The sequence below is a fragment of the Podarcis cretensis genome, assembly GCF_951804945.1.
Source record: "Podarcis cretensis genome assembly, chromosome: 2".
Classification (NCBI taxonomy): domain Eukaryota; kingdom Metazoa; phylum Chordata; class Lepidosauria; order Squamata; family Lacertidae; genus Podarcis; species Podarcis cretensis.
This window is the reverse complement of record NC_137171.1, coordinates 42,981,052-42,997,571: the sequence shown is the minus strand read 5'-3', so window position 1 is coordinate 42,997,571 and position 16,520 is coordinate 42,981,052. Positions and strand designations below refer to the sequence as shown.

The 16,520-nt window shown below is 45.9% G+C and overlaps 1 protein-coding gene across 1 annotated transcript; it reads left to right on the top strand.

Moving 5' to 3' along the window:
* The first annotated feature begins 9 nt into the window (after positions 1-9).
* XAB2 (XPA binding protein 2) lies at positions 10-16,330 on the top strand. The gene is made up of 19 exons (XM_079965971.1): positions 10-198; positions 1,154-1,302; positions 1,665-1,788; positions 2,705-2,902; positions 4,108-4,242; positions 4,407-4,571; positions 6,774-6,918; positions 7,395-7,546; positions 8,167-8,286; positions 8,983-9,114; positions 9,714-9,845; positions 11,381-11,494; positions 11,983-12,145; positions 12,753-12,943; positions 13,527-13,649; positions 14,219-14,390; positions 14,511-14,637; positions 15,710-15,819; positions 16,123-16,330. Exons 1-19 carry the CDS (start codon positions 25-27, stop codon positions 16,182-16,184), a joined length of 2,688 nt encoding a protein of 895 aa, XP_079822097.1. The 5' UTR covers positions 10-24; the 3' UTR covers positions 16,185-16,330.
* The last annotated feature ends 190 nt before the right edge of the window (positions 16,331-16,520 follow it).

The following is a 16,520-nucleotide window of genomic DNA, read 5'->3' as shown; positions in this document are numbered from 1 at the left end:
GAAAGGAAACGCCCTCCCTGTCGGATGACCAATAGGACTGTTGCTGGCCAAGTGACGCAAGCGGAGGAGAGAGCCCGAGCTCTGAACCGCAGCTGCGCTTTTGCGTCATTGCCGTGCGCCTCGCTTGCTCGCTGGGTGTGGGAAGAGTCCAAGATGCCGGAGCTGGAGACGGTGTTGGGGAAGCGGGAGCTCTTTTTCGTGAGTAGGCCCCGGTGGGAAGGTGTCGGGGGGTGAAATGCTCGGACGGGTCCTGCCTAGGCCGAGCCTCCCTTTCGTCCACAGAACTTAATAAATAAATAAATAAAAGGCGAGGCTTCCTTCGAACATGTGCAGAGTTCTTTCCCCTCAAGATTGAACCAAGTCAAGGAAAAGCGATGTAATCCTGCTAATGGCGAGTCGCCTTGCACAATAATTCTACTTTGCATTCGTGCAGCGAATTTTAAGTGTTCAAAATGTCCCGTGTACCGTATGGCCAGGCCAAGTGTTGTTACACGAGAGAACCGCTGTCTCTTTGTGCCCTTTGACTCACTTCTTCTTGTAACATTTAATACCAAAAATGATTGTGATATGACATCATCATACTGCTTCTGCCAGCCTATGATGTTAAAGTGGGGTGCTTATCATGATGTCACTCTATGTTATTTTAAGTAGACATTTAAAAAGGAAGAGGCTTAGAGTGACAGCTGTTGTATGATTCTTTGTAACAGCCTTTCACAACCTTGGGTTCCCAGATGTTGTTGGACTACAATTCCTGTTATTTCTAGCTAGCAGGACCAGTGGTCAGGGATGATGGGACTTGTGGTTCAGCAGTATTTGGGACCCAAGATTGAGAAATGCTGCTCTATAATATTTGCTTTGGTCGTTACTAACTTACAGTAGTCCTGTAAGGTAAGATTGTACACCCCCCCTCCCAATATTTGAGCTTAGAGCTGGGGCCAGAGACTTGCTAAAGATTACTTAGTGAATTTGTGGCTGCAGTAAAATATGAAGTGATGATTTTTTGGTTCATTTTTCACATGTAAAATTAGGTAGCATTTTTCAAACGCCTGAAGATAACATTGGGGTGCCTAAGTTATAACAGTGCTGCACAAAGAAATATAATAGTACATCCTCTCTCTAAATTTATATCGCCTTGCTCCTCACCCCTACACAGGAAGAGGAAGACTTGCAATATGAAGAAGAAATATTGCGCAACCCCTTCTCTGTCAAGTGCTGGATCCGCTACATTGAATTCAAGCAAAATGCTCCTAAGCATATATTGAATCTGATCTATGAGAGAGCTCTTAAGGAATTGCCAGGCAGGTATGCACTTGTGTCTCTTTTATGTAAAGTTCTTTAGCAAACCGCATGAAGATAGTAGGGTAACCTTTTTCAATCCAGATTTTCATAAGGAATTGTTGTATAAAAAATGTAAATGAAAGACTAACTCTTAACTTCTCCAGAGCTGAGGGGAGTTTCTTATGGTCTGTTTTCTGGTCTCTTCTGAAAGCAGACAGGAATACCCTCAACAGATGGAACTCCTTGCTGTCCCTGTTGATGTTTCCCTGGTTTATTTCAGGAGCAAGGCACTATGATCATCCAACTCCCCTCGTAATGAGAGCTGGGAGTAACATGGCAAAATATTTTACTTTAATGTTAATAGCTGCCCCCTTTGTGTTTTGCAGCTACAAGCTATGGTATAATTATCTCAAGCAGCGACGGAAGCAGGTAAAGAGCAAGTGTGTAACGGATCCCAGCTATGAAGAAGTGAACAACTGTCATGAGCGTGCCCTTGTCTTCATGCACAAGGTACAGTGGTTGGTGATATGCTTAGAGGGCTGGTAACACCTGGGAAAAGTGAGTCAATCATAATGGCTGCTATTCTGGCTGGGTTATGACAATATCTGTGTGAAGGCCTCACATATGTTTTGATTCCAGAACTGTTTCTCAGATGTGTGCATATGTAGAGTTCAATAATGGCTCTAGTGTACCACTTTCAACTCTCTTAAAAACAACAGTCTTTAGCCTAAATCTGTGAGTTTGTCTCAGAAACTGTTGTAGATGCCACATAGCAATGGGAAGGGAATGATAAAAATAACAGGGGAGCTCCTTCCTTAAGAAGAAAGCCTTAACGAAAATCCCTGAAGGGTTTGTAAACTGATGAGCCATTCTGTAGAGAATTTTTTATTCAAAACACTAGTACTTGAGTCTCCTAGTGAAATTAGAGATCTATCTGTGTATAAGATGCCCCCAAATTTTGGACATTATTTTTAGGGGGGAAACCTAGTCTTATACACGGGAAAATACGGTAATAGATTGCAATAGGTTTAGGATAAGCAAAAAGGAAACACACAAAAGTTGTTGGACACTGTTTCAGACGGCCGAATCCTGGCTATGTCCGGGAAATTCCAGACGTATGGCAACCCTAGTATTACAAAGTGTGGAGTTTGCAAGTAAGTTCGTTGGCTTTTTGAATAAAGAAATAGATAAATTGGTGAAGTCCATTAAGCAGAATTTCTAAAAATGGAACAGCTGTATTCAGGGGCAGTGACTTACTTGACTGCTGCATGCTAGATGCAAGCCACTGTTGTTTGTCATAGCCCACTTGTGAACTTCCTAGTCACATATGTGTAGCCACTATTAGAAGCAGGCTGTGGGACAGTGTTAACCTTTGGTCGGATCCCCAAAGGGAGTTGCTATTTTCTTATTATCTGTCTGATTGTAGATGCCTCGGATATGGCTAGATTACTGCCAGTTTCTTATGGACCAGTGTCGGATCACCCGCACCCGTAGGACCTTTGACCGAGCCCTCCGGGCCCTGCCCATCACACAGCACCATCGTATCTGGCCACTCTACCTGAAGTTTGTGCGCCTGTATCCATTACCCGAGACAGCTGTACGGGTCTACCGCAGGTACCTGAAGGTAAGGGAGCCCACATGTCCCCAACTAATTTGTCTTACCAAATTCTTCCACCTCTGAGCCATCTGCGTAATCTTTGTAGAGAAGGTGTTGTCTTCCTTGAGCAATGACTGCCTAAATGGGTTTCTTCTCTTTTAGGCTCCTTTTCATTATTAGCACTGAATGAATTCTTGTCCTGCTTTTAATCTTGTGCATAGCCCTTGTGAAACTTCTTCTGGAATACTGTATTTGACTTGGGTACTCCTAGTGTTTGGAAGTGGCTAGAGAGGGTACAGAGAGATCAGAAGGCTGTGGAATAAATTCTTCAATAGCACCAAAATATTTGATTGATTTCATTTATGACAGAGAACAATAAAATTGCTTTTTCGGCAGAGAAATCCCTTCTCAAAGGGAGAGTATCGGACAAAAGTGTTATTTAATTGGGAACCTCTCTAGATCAGATCAGGGAAATTTTCCAGAAATACTAATGCACATTTCATTGTGTTAACCCAAGAACTGGCCTTCAGCTGGGAGTTGAGATGCAGACTCTTGTTGTAAATTACATCAGTGGCGCACAATAATTTTCTTTTTTCTGTTATTTTTAAAGAAACCAAGACACCAGATGCAAAGGAAGCCACAATCCCTTAGCCTTCAGTAGTTTCGCAGAACAGGAAGTTTCAGCAGGGACAATTTTTTTGCAGCCCTATATGACTAATTCCATCTTTTACAACTCCCTCTTATATACATCTGGTAAAGATGCAAGACGTTGTACTTTTTTTTGCATCTGATCACCCTACAGCGAGGATAAATGAACATATGCCAACTCTTAAGTAGATCCTGCATTGCAGATGGACATAAAAAGGGGTTCTGGGTCTGAAACCCTTTGCTTAGGACTCCTGAACTAGGACACCTCTTTACAAAATGTTGTCTGCTCTAAATCTGTAGATAGTAGTCTGTTTAATCTGCTGTTTTTTATTTTAATTTTGGAATAAGTGAAAATTTTGTCATGTTGCCTAAAAGAAATCACACTTGTTCCCCCCGACAAATCTTAAATAGCTATAACACACTATGCACAAAGGGTTGTAAGCTACTCCTTGTATTCTTAGCTAACCTTGAGTTGGCACTTCTAGCAGTGCTGCAATTAATCTACATTAGCTCTTCTACTGCCACTGTTTTGGTCTTGTCAGCATTCTGGTGGATTCTGAGCTGTACGCGTTTTTATGTTGCAGCTGAGCCCGGAGAATGCTGAGGAATATATTGAGTACCTGCGCTCCATTGACCGCCTAGATGAGGCTGCTGTCCGCCTTGCCGCTGTGGTGAATGATGAACGCTTCATCTCCAAGGAGGGGAAATCCAACTATCAAGTGAGGCTCATGGTAGCTGGCGGTCAGCCCTCCAAAATTATGTGGAGGATCTCTCTTCTCCTTCATCCAAAGATGCCTGCTGCAGAACAACCTGTACACTTGATGCTTTTCCTGCCTCTCAGCATTGCCAAGATCTCTCTGACACCTTGTCCTCTCCGTTGCAGCTGTGGCACGAGCTCTGTGACCTCATCTCGCAGAATCCGGACAAGGTGAAGTCGCTCAATGTGGGGGCCATAATCCGGGGCGGCCTGACTCGCTTCACCGACCAGCTGGGCAAGCTGTGGTGTTCCTTGGCAGACTACTACATCCGCAGTGGGCATTTTGAGAAGGTAGTCACTGGGCCTGAGGGTTTGTGCTGTGATGCAGGGACCTGGCTGGAGTCATATCCCAATTCCAGGGGGAACTTCAAAATGGCACAGAGTGTAACGTTCAAGTCTTTCAGCTATTTCCTCTTAAATTCCTTATTCATCTGGTCTGAGCAAGACTTCACCTTTATTTGGTGAAAATCTTGGGTTCGAGACAGACATTAATTTTTATGAAGGGCTGAAGACAGTTTGAACAAAAGTCTGCTAGTACAGTGGTGCCTCGCAAGACGAAATTAATCTGTTCCGTGAGGCTCTTCGTATAGTGGTTTTTTCGTCTTGCGAAGCAAGCCCATTGACAGCTTAGCGGATTAGCGCTATTAGCGGTTTAGCGGCTTAGGAAAAGGGGGGGGGAAAGGGAAAAAACCCCGCAGGAACTCGCAAGACATTTTCGTCTTGCGAAGCAAGCCCATAGGGAAATTCGTTTTGCGAAGCGCCTCCAAAACGGAAAACCCTTTCGTCTAGCGGGTTTTCCATCTTGCGAGGCGTTCGTCTTGCGGGGCACCACTGTAATGGTAAATACGTGCCACCCACATGTACCCCTACTAAGCAGACTTTATAGGTGTTTCTATTGTTCTGAAAACCTTTTTCACCAGAAGGGAAGCCTCTTTTAGATCACTTTGAACTCACTTAAAAAGAGCTATTGTCTGTCTCCACTCTTCTCCTAATTCACTCTTTTAAATAAGGCGTTTACTGAGCTTGTAGGGATCAGATAAGGAACAGTCAGCAAAATAACCAACAGAAATCCTTACAAGCCACCAAACAAAAACGGAAATGGAAGAATCTGGAAGATTGGCAGTAGAGGAAAATTACCTAGCATAGAGGAGGGACAAAGGATAGTGGGAGTATCTCCTATGATTTTCTTCTTTTATTTCTGTTCTGCTCTCTCCCCATCAGAAGAATTCATAGTGTCTCATAATACATGAAGTGTTCCAAGTTTGTGAAAAGTCACTAGGGAAAACAAATAAGAATCCTACTGCTTTCTGGGGTGACTGTACATAACAAGCAGGATTTTAATGTCTTAATGTCATGCTGAGTAGATTTTTAGAAATCATTGTTTGTTTGCTTTTTTAATTGGTACCGAGGTCAGCAAACCGGTGAAAAAAATGTGATGTATGGACAGCTGGAGGAGACTGAGAATTAGTACTCAATAACGTGTTTCCTCCTTTGGGACATCTGAACAAGCCCTCAGTTGTTCAGGTTTAAACTTCTGGGTGATCCTGTAACTTGATTCCTCCTCAAATTAGAATCAAAGGCAAAGGCATTTAGCCCAGAGGTTTTCAACCTTTTTGAGTCCACGGCTCCCTTGACCAACTGCATTCTTTCCGCAGCACCCCTGTGGGGCTCAGGAGCCCAGATGTCACCCCTTGCCTGCAGATGTGGCAGCCTCTCACCCTTTTTTGAAACCCTCCCTTGTGGAGTGTTCCTTCAGCCTCCTCTCCTCTCCCCTGGGCAGCTGCAGCTGCCGCCCCTGGTCTCTGAGTTGCCCCCCCCCAAGAGAGATGCCTCCTCAAACTGCCCCACAGGGGCCTGGGAAGCAACCCCTGGCTGGCCCCAGAGGCACCATTCGCCTGAGGAGCTTGTAGCAAGGACTGCTGCAACAAACAGCTGTGCAAGCCTTTGGGAGGCAGAGACACAAGAGGGCATCAGGAGGGAGGGAAGGAAAGAGAGATAGAGGCCAGTGTTGCCCGTGGTACCCTGACCATCATTCAAGGCACCCCAGGTTGAAAACTACCGATTTAGCCAATAGACTTTGGATTTGATGGGCAACCTAGTGTGTGATTTCCCCCGGCCTCAACATCCCAGTTACATATAGGGTTGAGTTCTGAAAGCTGTTAGAATGCAGTTGTCACTTTGGACTGAGTTGCGGGTACCTGCTCTTTCTTGGCATAGGAAGTTTATGTTGCCTGTTCCAAATAACCTCTTTGTAGATCATTTTCATCCCAGAGGCAGTTCCTCTTGTCCCACCGTTTCCTCCCACAATAAGAAAAAGCTTTGAGTTCCATATAAGTAGTTACGTCTTGAGTGGTGATCTGTGCTTTCTTAAGAGCATTTCCCATGAAAACCATTAGAGAAGTCGAAGCTGCTTGGTAGCTGGTCGTGGGAACAGAGACCACAGGCATTGCTTTGCAGACTGGAACAGTAATCCCTTCACCCTCTCTGTCTTAGGCTCGCGATGTCTACGAAGAAGCCATACAGACTGTGATGACAGTGCGGGATTTCACTCAGGTGTTTGACAGCTACGCCCAATTTGAGGAGAGCATGATCGCTGCCAAGATGGAGACCAGCTCTGAGATGGGACGTGAGGAGGAGGGTAAGAGCAGCGCAGGTGGCAAGAAGCAGGTGCTGCTCCTCCTTCCCTTTTGGAAGAGAAGAAATTCTTCTCCAGACTGCATCTAGGAGAATGCATGCCAGAGTTGTTGAGACTCCTGAGGATGTCTCAGTTCTCCCTAAACTTTTTCAAGTTGTGATGGACGTTTCTCCCTGGGGTGGCATCATTGATAAAGCCTTATGTTAAAAGAGCTTCCCTCTTCTTTGGCCATTGGATGTGGACCCAGCAATTCTTAATTCAGTATCCTTGCATTTTGTGGACATCCTTTGGAACTTGAGGAATATATAGATATATAGATTTTCATATAAAATCCTGCTCTTCCTCCCAAAGGAACCCAGGGCATAGCTATAGGTATGGAATGTGTAGGTGAGAAAATAGGGGGGGGGGATTTCAGCTGCAAGTAGCTGCCTTCCTGCACCATCTCTCATTCCTGCTCTTTTGCCCCCCTGGGGAAACAGATGACGTGGACCTGGAGCTGCGCCTGGCTCGCTTTGAGCAGCTGATCACACGCCGGCCCTTGCTTCTTAACAGTGTCCTCTTGCGCCAGAATCCTCACAACGTCCACGAGTGGCACAAGCGGGTGAAGCTGTATGAAGGCAAACCTCGCGAGGTAAGGAAATCCCCACAGTAGGGATCGCATGAGCAGACCCAGCGCTGGGAACGAGGGAGCTGCTGAACTTTCAGGCTAGCATGTTCCCCTTCTATTAAACACTTGGTTGCAGCATCAGTGATGAATGGTGAAGTTTTGGGTATGGAGCTGAATCTGAATACCCTCCAAGGAGTTGCTGCCACCCAACGTTGGTCGTGTCACTGGTGGAAGTTGACACAGCATTTCGTCCACTGGGGCTCCCTCCACCCCAAGCAAATTTCATGAAGTTTCAAAAAGCTTCTGTCTACTAATGGGTGCTCAGCACATTGGAGTTTCCACATTTGCTCAGAAGGGTACTCATGCTGGTCTAATTAAGCTGCTGCCTGGAAGGCAGGGCTGAGCTGGAAATGGAGAGCCAGTTCTCCCACTTGTCACCATCTAGTGGCCTTCTAGATCTGCTGAGAAGCAGGCTGTTTTCCAGAATAAAAACTTCATTGGGATTGTACTAGTTGGCACTTCTCACTTCCTCTGTGTTGTGCTTCGCAGCTACAGCCACCAAACCGTACAGGAAGGAAAGAACCTAGGAACCTGCCAGAGCTCAATCTTTTCTTTTCCTCTACCTCTCTCCCTGCTTCCTCCAGATCATCAACACATACACAGAAGCGGTGCAGACTGTCGACCCCTTTAAAGCCACCGGAAAGACACATACGCTCTGGGTTTCTTTTGCCAAATTCTACGAGGTCAATGGACAGATCGAAGACGTGAGTGATGCATGGGTTTGGGAGGCTGACGCTGCTCCGTCCTTGCCTTTCAAAATGTTTCCTGCCTTACTTTCCTAGCTGCTGCCCAGAAGCACAACAGAGACTCGGGTTCTGTGTTGCAAATGCCCTTCACCACAGCTGCCTCAGGCTTAACTCCATGCATTTTTGTTACTGTGTTTCATTCTTCTTGTAAATTGATTCAGGAATTTTTGTTGTGGTGAGCGAGTCTTATACAGTGGTGCCTCGCAAGACGAAAAGAATCCGTTCCGTGAGGCTCTTCGTATAGCGGTTTTTTCGTCTTGCGAAGCAAGCCCATTGACGGCTTAGCGGATTAGCGCTATTAGCGGATTAGCGGCTTAGAAAAAGGGGGGAGGGGAAAAAAGTCGGAAAAACTCGCAAGACATTTTCGTCTTGTGAAGCAAGCCCATAGGGAAATTCGTCTTGCGAAGCACCTCCAAAACGGAAAACCCTTTCGTCTAGCGGGTTTTTCGTCTTGCGAGGCATTCGTCTTGCGGGGCACCACTGTATTCAATCAACCTAACCCAAACTCCGGGAAGCCACCATCCTTGGTGATGCAGCATTACTCAGATGACCTGCCCCACCACATAGCCTAGTCCAAGGAGAGGAGATGCTGAAACTGGGGGCTCTTTCTGGCCCTGCTTTCCCCCTCACCTTGCCTACCTTACTTGTTCCCAGGCCAGAACCATTTTTGAAAAGGCTACCAAGGTCAACTTCAAGCAAGTGGATGAGCTGGCCAGCGTGTGGTGCGAATATGGCGAGATGGAGTTGCGGCACGAGAACTATGACCAAGCGCTGCGCATCCTGCGGGTGAACAGAAACAGGGTGGCAGGCATCTGATAATCCAGAAGTGTTGCTTTTTGGGTTCCCAGACGATTACTTCGGAGTTAAGGGCGTATAGTCATGCAATCAAAAACAAGACTCCTTTCTTCTGTCCACATCACCCTGAATGGAGTTGGAGCTCTAGTGGTTGAATCACAGGGAAGCACCGTTATTAGCTGAATGGTGCGGTGTGGCTAAATAAGAAAGCAGGAAACCAAGATTCCTAAGCTTTTGTATTTCTAACAATGTGAGGCCACCCAGTTTCCTGTCTGCAGAGATAATTTATATCTAAAGAGAGAGATACATTCTAAGGGTGGGATTCAACCAAGTTGTTGCAAGCGCAAAGCGAGGTCTGTTCTCACAACAGGATTCCTCTGCACGCACGCACGCACACGCGCGCACGCACACACAAACCCCAAAAAGAAATTCTGCTCTGGAAGTTAGAGGACCCTCAGAACAGGTTTAGAGGGCACACGGGGAGAACGGGGGACATCTTCTTGCTTGAGCAGGCCTTGTTCCCCATGTGCATACCCTACTTAGTGCTATGTGAATTCTACCCTTAATCATGTTTTCTCTTGTTCCTTCAGAAAGCCACAGCCATCCCAGCTAAGAAAGCAGAGTATTTTGATTCCTCAGAACCTGTGCAGAACCGTGTCTACAAGTCCCTCAAGGTTTGGTCAATGTTGGCTGACCTGGAAGAAAGTCTTGGAACCTTCAAGGTAAGTGGCTTTTCCTGGCCTCCATTGTCTGCCAGAGCCTTCTGGAGTTGTGGAAAGGGCAAGCGCCAACTTTTCCTGTCTGGAGCAGCCATAGAAGCCTGCCTCATCCAGACACGAAAAGCATTAGCTTTGGGTTTCTGTTCTTCTTTCCTATCATGGCACTTTTCTCTGGCTGTTTTAAGTATTATTCAATCAGCTTTAATCGCCTTCTGTCCAGAAGTGTCTGAGAAGTATCCAAGGAAGCAAGTACTGTGGGCAGTAAATGTGTCCTTGAACTAGCAGGGAGAGACAGAATAAGGGTCAACATCTGGGAATTAGACTAAAGACAAATTAGAAACGTGGCTCCAGTTTAGCAGGCAAAAAGATTAACCACTGGGACAAGCTGTGCAGAAAGTGAATGACTTTTTGCCACTTCATCAGCCCTCCCAAAAGTCATCTTTTCTTTTCTTTTCTTTTCTTTTTTAAAAAAAGCTTTAGCTAGGCACAAATGAGCTGGTTTTTGAATTGGCATTCCTTGGCTTTTGAGTGGCACAAAATCAGTGGTTAGGTATTCCGTGTACTTCTTGGTTTGCTAGCTAATGCTATACTTGGAGATCTTCTGAACCACCCAAAACGACAGACCCTCACTGTTTCCTAGTCATCTTTAAGCTATTCTAGAGACTGTACCCTCCTCTCCTCCCCTTTCACCATGGCTTTGGCTTTGAAATAGTATGATGCTGAGGCACGGAGAGGGGGGCTGTCATGCTCCATCAACTGCTTCCTGTGCCTGTCTAGGGAGTAACATTAGGGCCCAGAGAACTGGCTCTGTTACATGGAGCTGTTGTAAGTCAGTAGCAGAGCAGCCTTGCACAACTCAAGCCCCTGACTTCCCGCTCCCTGAAGCGAAGTCTCTACTTCAAGAAACTGAGTGGGTTTTTGTACCCATAGCTTCTTTCAGCATATTTATCTGTGCTCTCCTGACTTCTTTCCTGCCTTCAGTGTTTCCCCCTTTTATTCATGATTATTTCTAGCTAGCCTTTTAGAAGTGGCTGGGATATTTTTAATGCATTTCCCTTTTCTCTTGGTTTTAATGTATCTATGTGAGGTTTATTGTCTGTTTGGTTGCAAGTCGCTGTGGATTGCCTTGGACAAGATAAAGTAGTTGACAGATTTAATCGATAAATAAAACACTATGTGAAGCACACAGCAGTAGTACACTACATGTGAAGTAGTACACTGCGTGAGAAGCACTACAGTTCTTGCTCCCATCTTTTCTGACAATCCAACTGGGGCCTACTGATTCCCTTTGACGGTAATAGGGAGCCTTGTTTACCGCTTGCCTTGAGCAGCTGTGGGCAGCAGCCCTGCCAGCTCTGCATTAAAAGGCCTGTATTGACCACAGGGACTTGTTTCCTCCCTCCTGATCTCCTCCCTCTATATCTCTGGGCATAGCTGGGGAAGGGACAGTGACTGAGGGCCCCAAGCTGTCTCTGTAACTCGGCTGTCTCTTTGTGGTTCAGCCTAATATTGAAGTTTCTTTATGTCACCGCCCCTAGTCTACTAAAGCCGTGTATGACCGCATTCTGGACCTGCGCATTGCAACCCCACAAATCATCATTAACTATGGCCTCTTCCTGGAAGAGCACAGCTACTTTGAAGAGAGCTTCAAGGTGAGTTGGCCGTATCAATACCTCTGTCTGCTCTCATAGCCGCTGGGGGAGTGGGAAGTTGCCCATCTGGTTGGTTTGGGAGCCATTGAATCGTAAAAGCTGCCTGCTGCAAGCTGTGGAGCTTGAGAGAGAGGACCTTGGGCTCAAAATATCTACAGTGTGTGGTGTACTTCTTAGGTAGCAGAGCGGAACTCTGCAGATCCTATGTCTCTGTAACCTTTGGAAAGATTAGCATGGAGGGTAGGATTCAGCTAATGGGTCCCATGATTCATTCCTTGGCATCTCCAGATTAAAGAGCACAGGTAGCAAAGCTGGAAAAAGATTTATCTGTTTTGGAGATATTGGGTTGCTGCTGTCAGCCAGAGCAGATAGTACTGGTGTAGACCACAATCACCTGACTCAGTATGGTGGTTTTCATAAGGGCAAGAGTATACCAACAAGAAGAAAGCTTTTGCTGTCTTTTTCTTACCATTCCTTCTATCCGGCAGGCGTATGAGAGGGGCATCTCATTGTTCAAGTGGCCAAACGTGTATGACATTTGGAACACCTATCTTACCAAATTCACCGACCGCTATGGTGGCAAGAAGTTGGAGCGTGCACGGGACCTCTTTGAACAGGCTCTAGATGGCTGCCCCCAGAAATACGCTAAAAGTAAGCAGAGCTCTGCTCTGTTGCAAGGGAGCAGAGCCAGTAAAAGCCTGGGGGTGGGTCAAGATAGGTGGGTGGGAGCTGACAGATAATGGCGAAAGCTCAGTCCTGCTTTCCTGGGCAACGGAAGCTGAGATACAGGAAACAGCAAAGCCAAAGCTAGAGGACTTGCTCCCAAAGCGAGCCACAGGGCATCTGCATCCATAACCCAGTGGTTGCCATCGTGGTGTTCTCCAGAGGTTGTGGATTGCAGTTCCCATCTGCCTCAACTGGGCTGGCTTAGCCAGTAGTCTGGGATCATGGGAGTTGTAGTTCAAAACATCTGAAGGGTGCCCCTTTGGGTAGCAAATCTGTATTGAGGCCTGATAAGTTCCTGTCCAGCAGGAGTCATTGAGATGGAGAGAACATCTGTCACATCCTCTTCAGTGTCAGAGGGCAATCTGAATAATTCTCCCTTGGGGCAGTGCTTATTTAAAACTTTTCCTATGGTATCTGGAGTGTCACTAACATAGTCCATACAGGGCCAAAATGTCTTGGTGAGAAGAGTTGACCCAAAGATTGGGGGTGGGGGAGGAATGTAGTTTTGCTTTAATTTCTTCTCTGTTCACAGCTATCTACCTGCTGTATGCTAAACTGGAGGAAGAATATGGGCTGGCACGCCATGCCATGGCAGTGTATGAGAGGGCCACTCAGGCTGTGCAACCTTCAGAGCAGTATGACATGTACAATATCTACATCAAGAGAGCAGCTGAAATCTATGGGGTCACACACACACGTAGCATCTACGAGAAGGCTATTGAGGTTAGTTCCTTCTTTCCAAATAAATAATGCTGTGTTTAAAACTCCAGGATGAGTCTCTTGCTCTCGCCTAGAGAGGAACTAGTCTGCTAGGTAATGGCTGAATAGGATTGTGTTCCTTTATATGATATGGGGTAAATACAAATACAGCTTCTGTAATCACTATTACAACTATGAGGATACTGTGCAATATGCTGTTTTGCTATTATTCAGCACAGGGCAAAGTGTTGAGTGCTACCTTTTTATAAAGCCCTATACAGCTTGGGACCACTTCCCAGAGATACCTGCTTGTGCCCTGAGGTCCACTTCAGAAACAGGGCTGAGAGTGAGCCAGGCCCTTTGATTGCTATCCTCAGCTTTTGGAAGACTGCCCTTGGGGAGGCTCACTTGGTGTCCACACGAATCTTTGTCATTGTGCAACAGGACTGCTAAAATCAATTCAACTTGTGTCTTTTTCTGCTGCTGTGCTCTTATTGCGTCCCTTTCAGTTTGCAATATGTGTTTGGATGCTTTTGTTTTTAACTCGCTAGCCATTTTAGAAACATTGACGGTTAGGGTGCAATTTTAACACGTATCCCCATTGCAGGTGCTGACAGATGAACACGCTCGGGAGATGTGCCTGCGTTTTGCCGACATGGAGTGCAAGCTGGGCGAAATAGACCGAGCTCGGGCCATCTATTCCTACTGTTCGCAGATGTGTGATCCCCGAGTAAGTCACCTGGTGGGCTCTCCTTTGTGAGAAGTTTCTAATTAAGTTGGATGGCCATCTCTCAGGGGTTCTTTAGCTGCGATTCCTGCGTTGCAGGAGGTTGGACTAGTTGACCCTCGGGGACCCTTCCAACTCTACAATTCTGTGATCTCTCCCACACACTAAAGAACTAGTCATACATCTGCCTGAGCAAGGCTTTTTAGGACCTAGTGTGGGAAGGTGAGAAAAGCTAGCTCTCCATTATGTTCAAGGATAACTATCGGCATCATTAGTTGTTGTTTATTATTATTATTATTATTTTATTTTTATTTTTTAATTATTTTTATTTATTATAACAACTTACTTATCGCAAAGATGCAAGGGTTTTAATTTCTGGTACAGAAGATACACTGCACAGGAACAACTCATCTCTGTACACAGACACACCTCCATGTTGCTTTTCCCATAGCAGAGCTCAGGGGAAAGACTAGTGAAGCAGGAAGGAGAAGTTCTGCTTGATCTGTTGAACTGCGCAGTGACTGCCTTATTTCCCACCCCACCCCTCAAAACACTTTTTCTTCTCCTGCCAGACTACTGCCAATTTCTGGCAGACATGGAAGGAATTTGAGATCCGGCATGGGAACGAAGACACTATCCGGGAGATGCTTCGCATTAAACGAAGCGTGCAAGCAACCTACAACACACAAGTCAACTTCATGGCCTCTCAAATGCTGAAGGTGTACAGCAATGCCACGGGCACGGGTAGGTCTCAGCCCCTGCCCCCTGCACAGGTCCTGACACAGAGGGGTGTCTGCTGCTACATCTCCTGTTCTGTTTTAACCCTTCCTCTGCCCTTCCCTTCTGCTTGTCTTTCGGTTTCAGTGTCTGACTTGGCACCTGGGCAGAGTGGCATGGATGACATGAAACTGTTAGAGCAGCGGGCGGAGCAGTTGGCAGCTGAAGCGGAGCGAGATCAGCCCCAAGCTAAGGAGAAGATCCTGTTTGTCAGGTGAGTGTACTACAGGCCAGGGAGATTTGCTTAACCTCTTTGCTGTAGGTCACCACCCAGCATGGAATACACCAGGGGTCATATTTCACGTTGGGCAAGAACCAAGCTGTTTGTCATAAGCTTGGAGAGTTGAAGAAGTAGGGATGGCCGCACAAGGTGGCTGCTGCTGGAAATGGGAAAACATGCAGTGTTCTTGCCATGAGAAACTAGGCAGTAAACAGAATCTATTTAATGTGCAGTGTACATTACTTTTTATCTTAATGCATGTATGTTCTAGTTAGAGGTCTTAAAAATATTTCCCCCTGGAATTTGGGTAGTAGAAGAGGCACAAAAGTATAGCCAGGGCCACAGAAACCGCCTTGTGTCTACTGTCTCCACTACTTCAAAGGTTTTTTTTGTGGTTGTTGGGTGGGGGAAGAGACATTTTTAAACAACTGCTCAGTTTGTCCATCTGCTGTGTTAAAATTCTGTATGTGTCCACATGCACTCAATTTGGATAGGTAGTGGAAATCTAGTTCTTATCATGATTAAACTTGTGGCTCCTTTGGGTAGTGGCAGGCACACACTGTCATACCCAAGCTGGGCTTTTCGTTAAGTGACGTGATCCTGGAGTCTTGTCTGCTAAACGTTATGGTGAGAAGTCTAAGATCTTGACATTAGACTAAAGCCTGAAACTAACACAAAACATGATTAAGAGTTTGCAGATCAGGGTAGAGGGAGGAGTGTAGCAATGGTGTGACTTATGTCTTAATCTCCAGTGGCCCCTTCACTATGCATTTTTGTTCTGTTTTGCCTTGATGGTTGTTACAGTGAAGCCAAATGCATTTATGGTCATGCGGATAGTGAAGCTGTAGAGTTGAGTCAACGCTGCAGGTTCTAATAGTTGGTGTAGCTTATCTAGTGGCTTTCAGTTGCAGCCTGCAGTGGAGAAGAGACATGTGAACCTGTAAAGCCAGCTTGATCTTCTCAGGATGGACCTGTTTCCTGCAGTATAGGCATGGGGCAGTCACTGTGTGAATAATGCTGTGCTGGCTCCTGTACGATTCACCGGTTTCTTGTTCCTCATTTCTAGGAGTGATGCTTCCCGCAGTGAGCTGGCTGAACTCTCCAAACAGGCTAATCCTGATGAGATAGACATTGATTTGGATGATGGAGATGAGAGTGAGGATAATGAGCCAGACGGTAAGTAAGAGACGGTGCTGTGTGGTCTAGTTTTTGAAGCGAATAGGCACAAAGTAGGCAAGGGTTTCTGATCTGCCAGGTCTCTAAAAAGTCTCCACACACGAAAAAGGGGGATTGCTGAAGATACTTTTGGCAAAACTAAGAGTATATTTTTATGTAAAAAAGAGAGTTCAGCTTAGTTCTGGCACAAATCAGCAATGGTTGCTAAAATGCTGAGGTTCAACCCAGCTAAGTCATTTCTCTAAGCTTGACATCTGACTATTCTTGCTCTATATTGATTATCCCAAATCTTCTCTCCTACAGAGGTGCAGCTGGAGCAGAAGAGTGTTCCTTCCGCTGTGTTTGGAGGCCTTAAGGATGATTGAGCGGCTGCAGATGGATGAACTGCTTTTGAACTAGGGCTACAGGTGTCGTATCTGTAGAAGCTGGGCTTGGTGTAATTTGTTTGTTTTCCTTGATAGTATCCTTTTCTATTCTGTCATGTTGCTATTTATAAAATCTTTTTATCAAATGTCTGGTGTAGGTCTGTATGGGAAACTAGCTCAGTTGGTTACAGCATGGTGTTGGCAACACCAGGGTTGCAGTTTCAATCCCCATAAGGGACAGCTACAAATTTGTGCATTGCAAGGGATTGGACTGGATGATCCTCAGGGTCCCTTGCAGCTCTATGAGAAAAGGTGGGCAACAATGCCGGCTGCTGT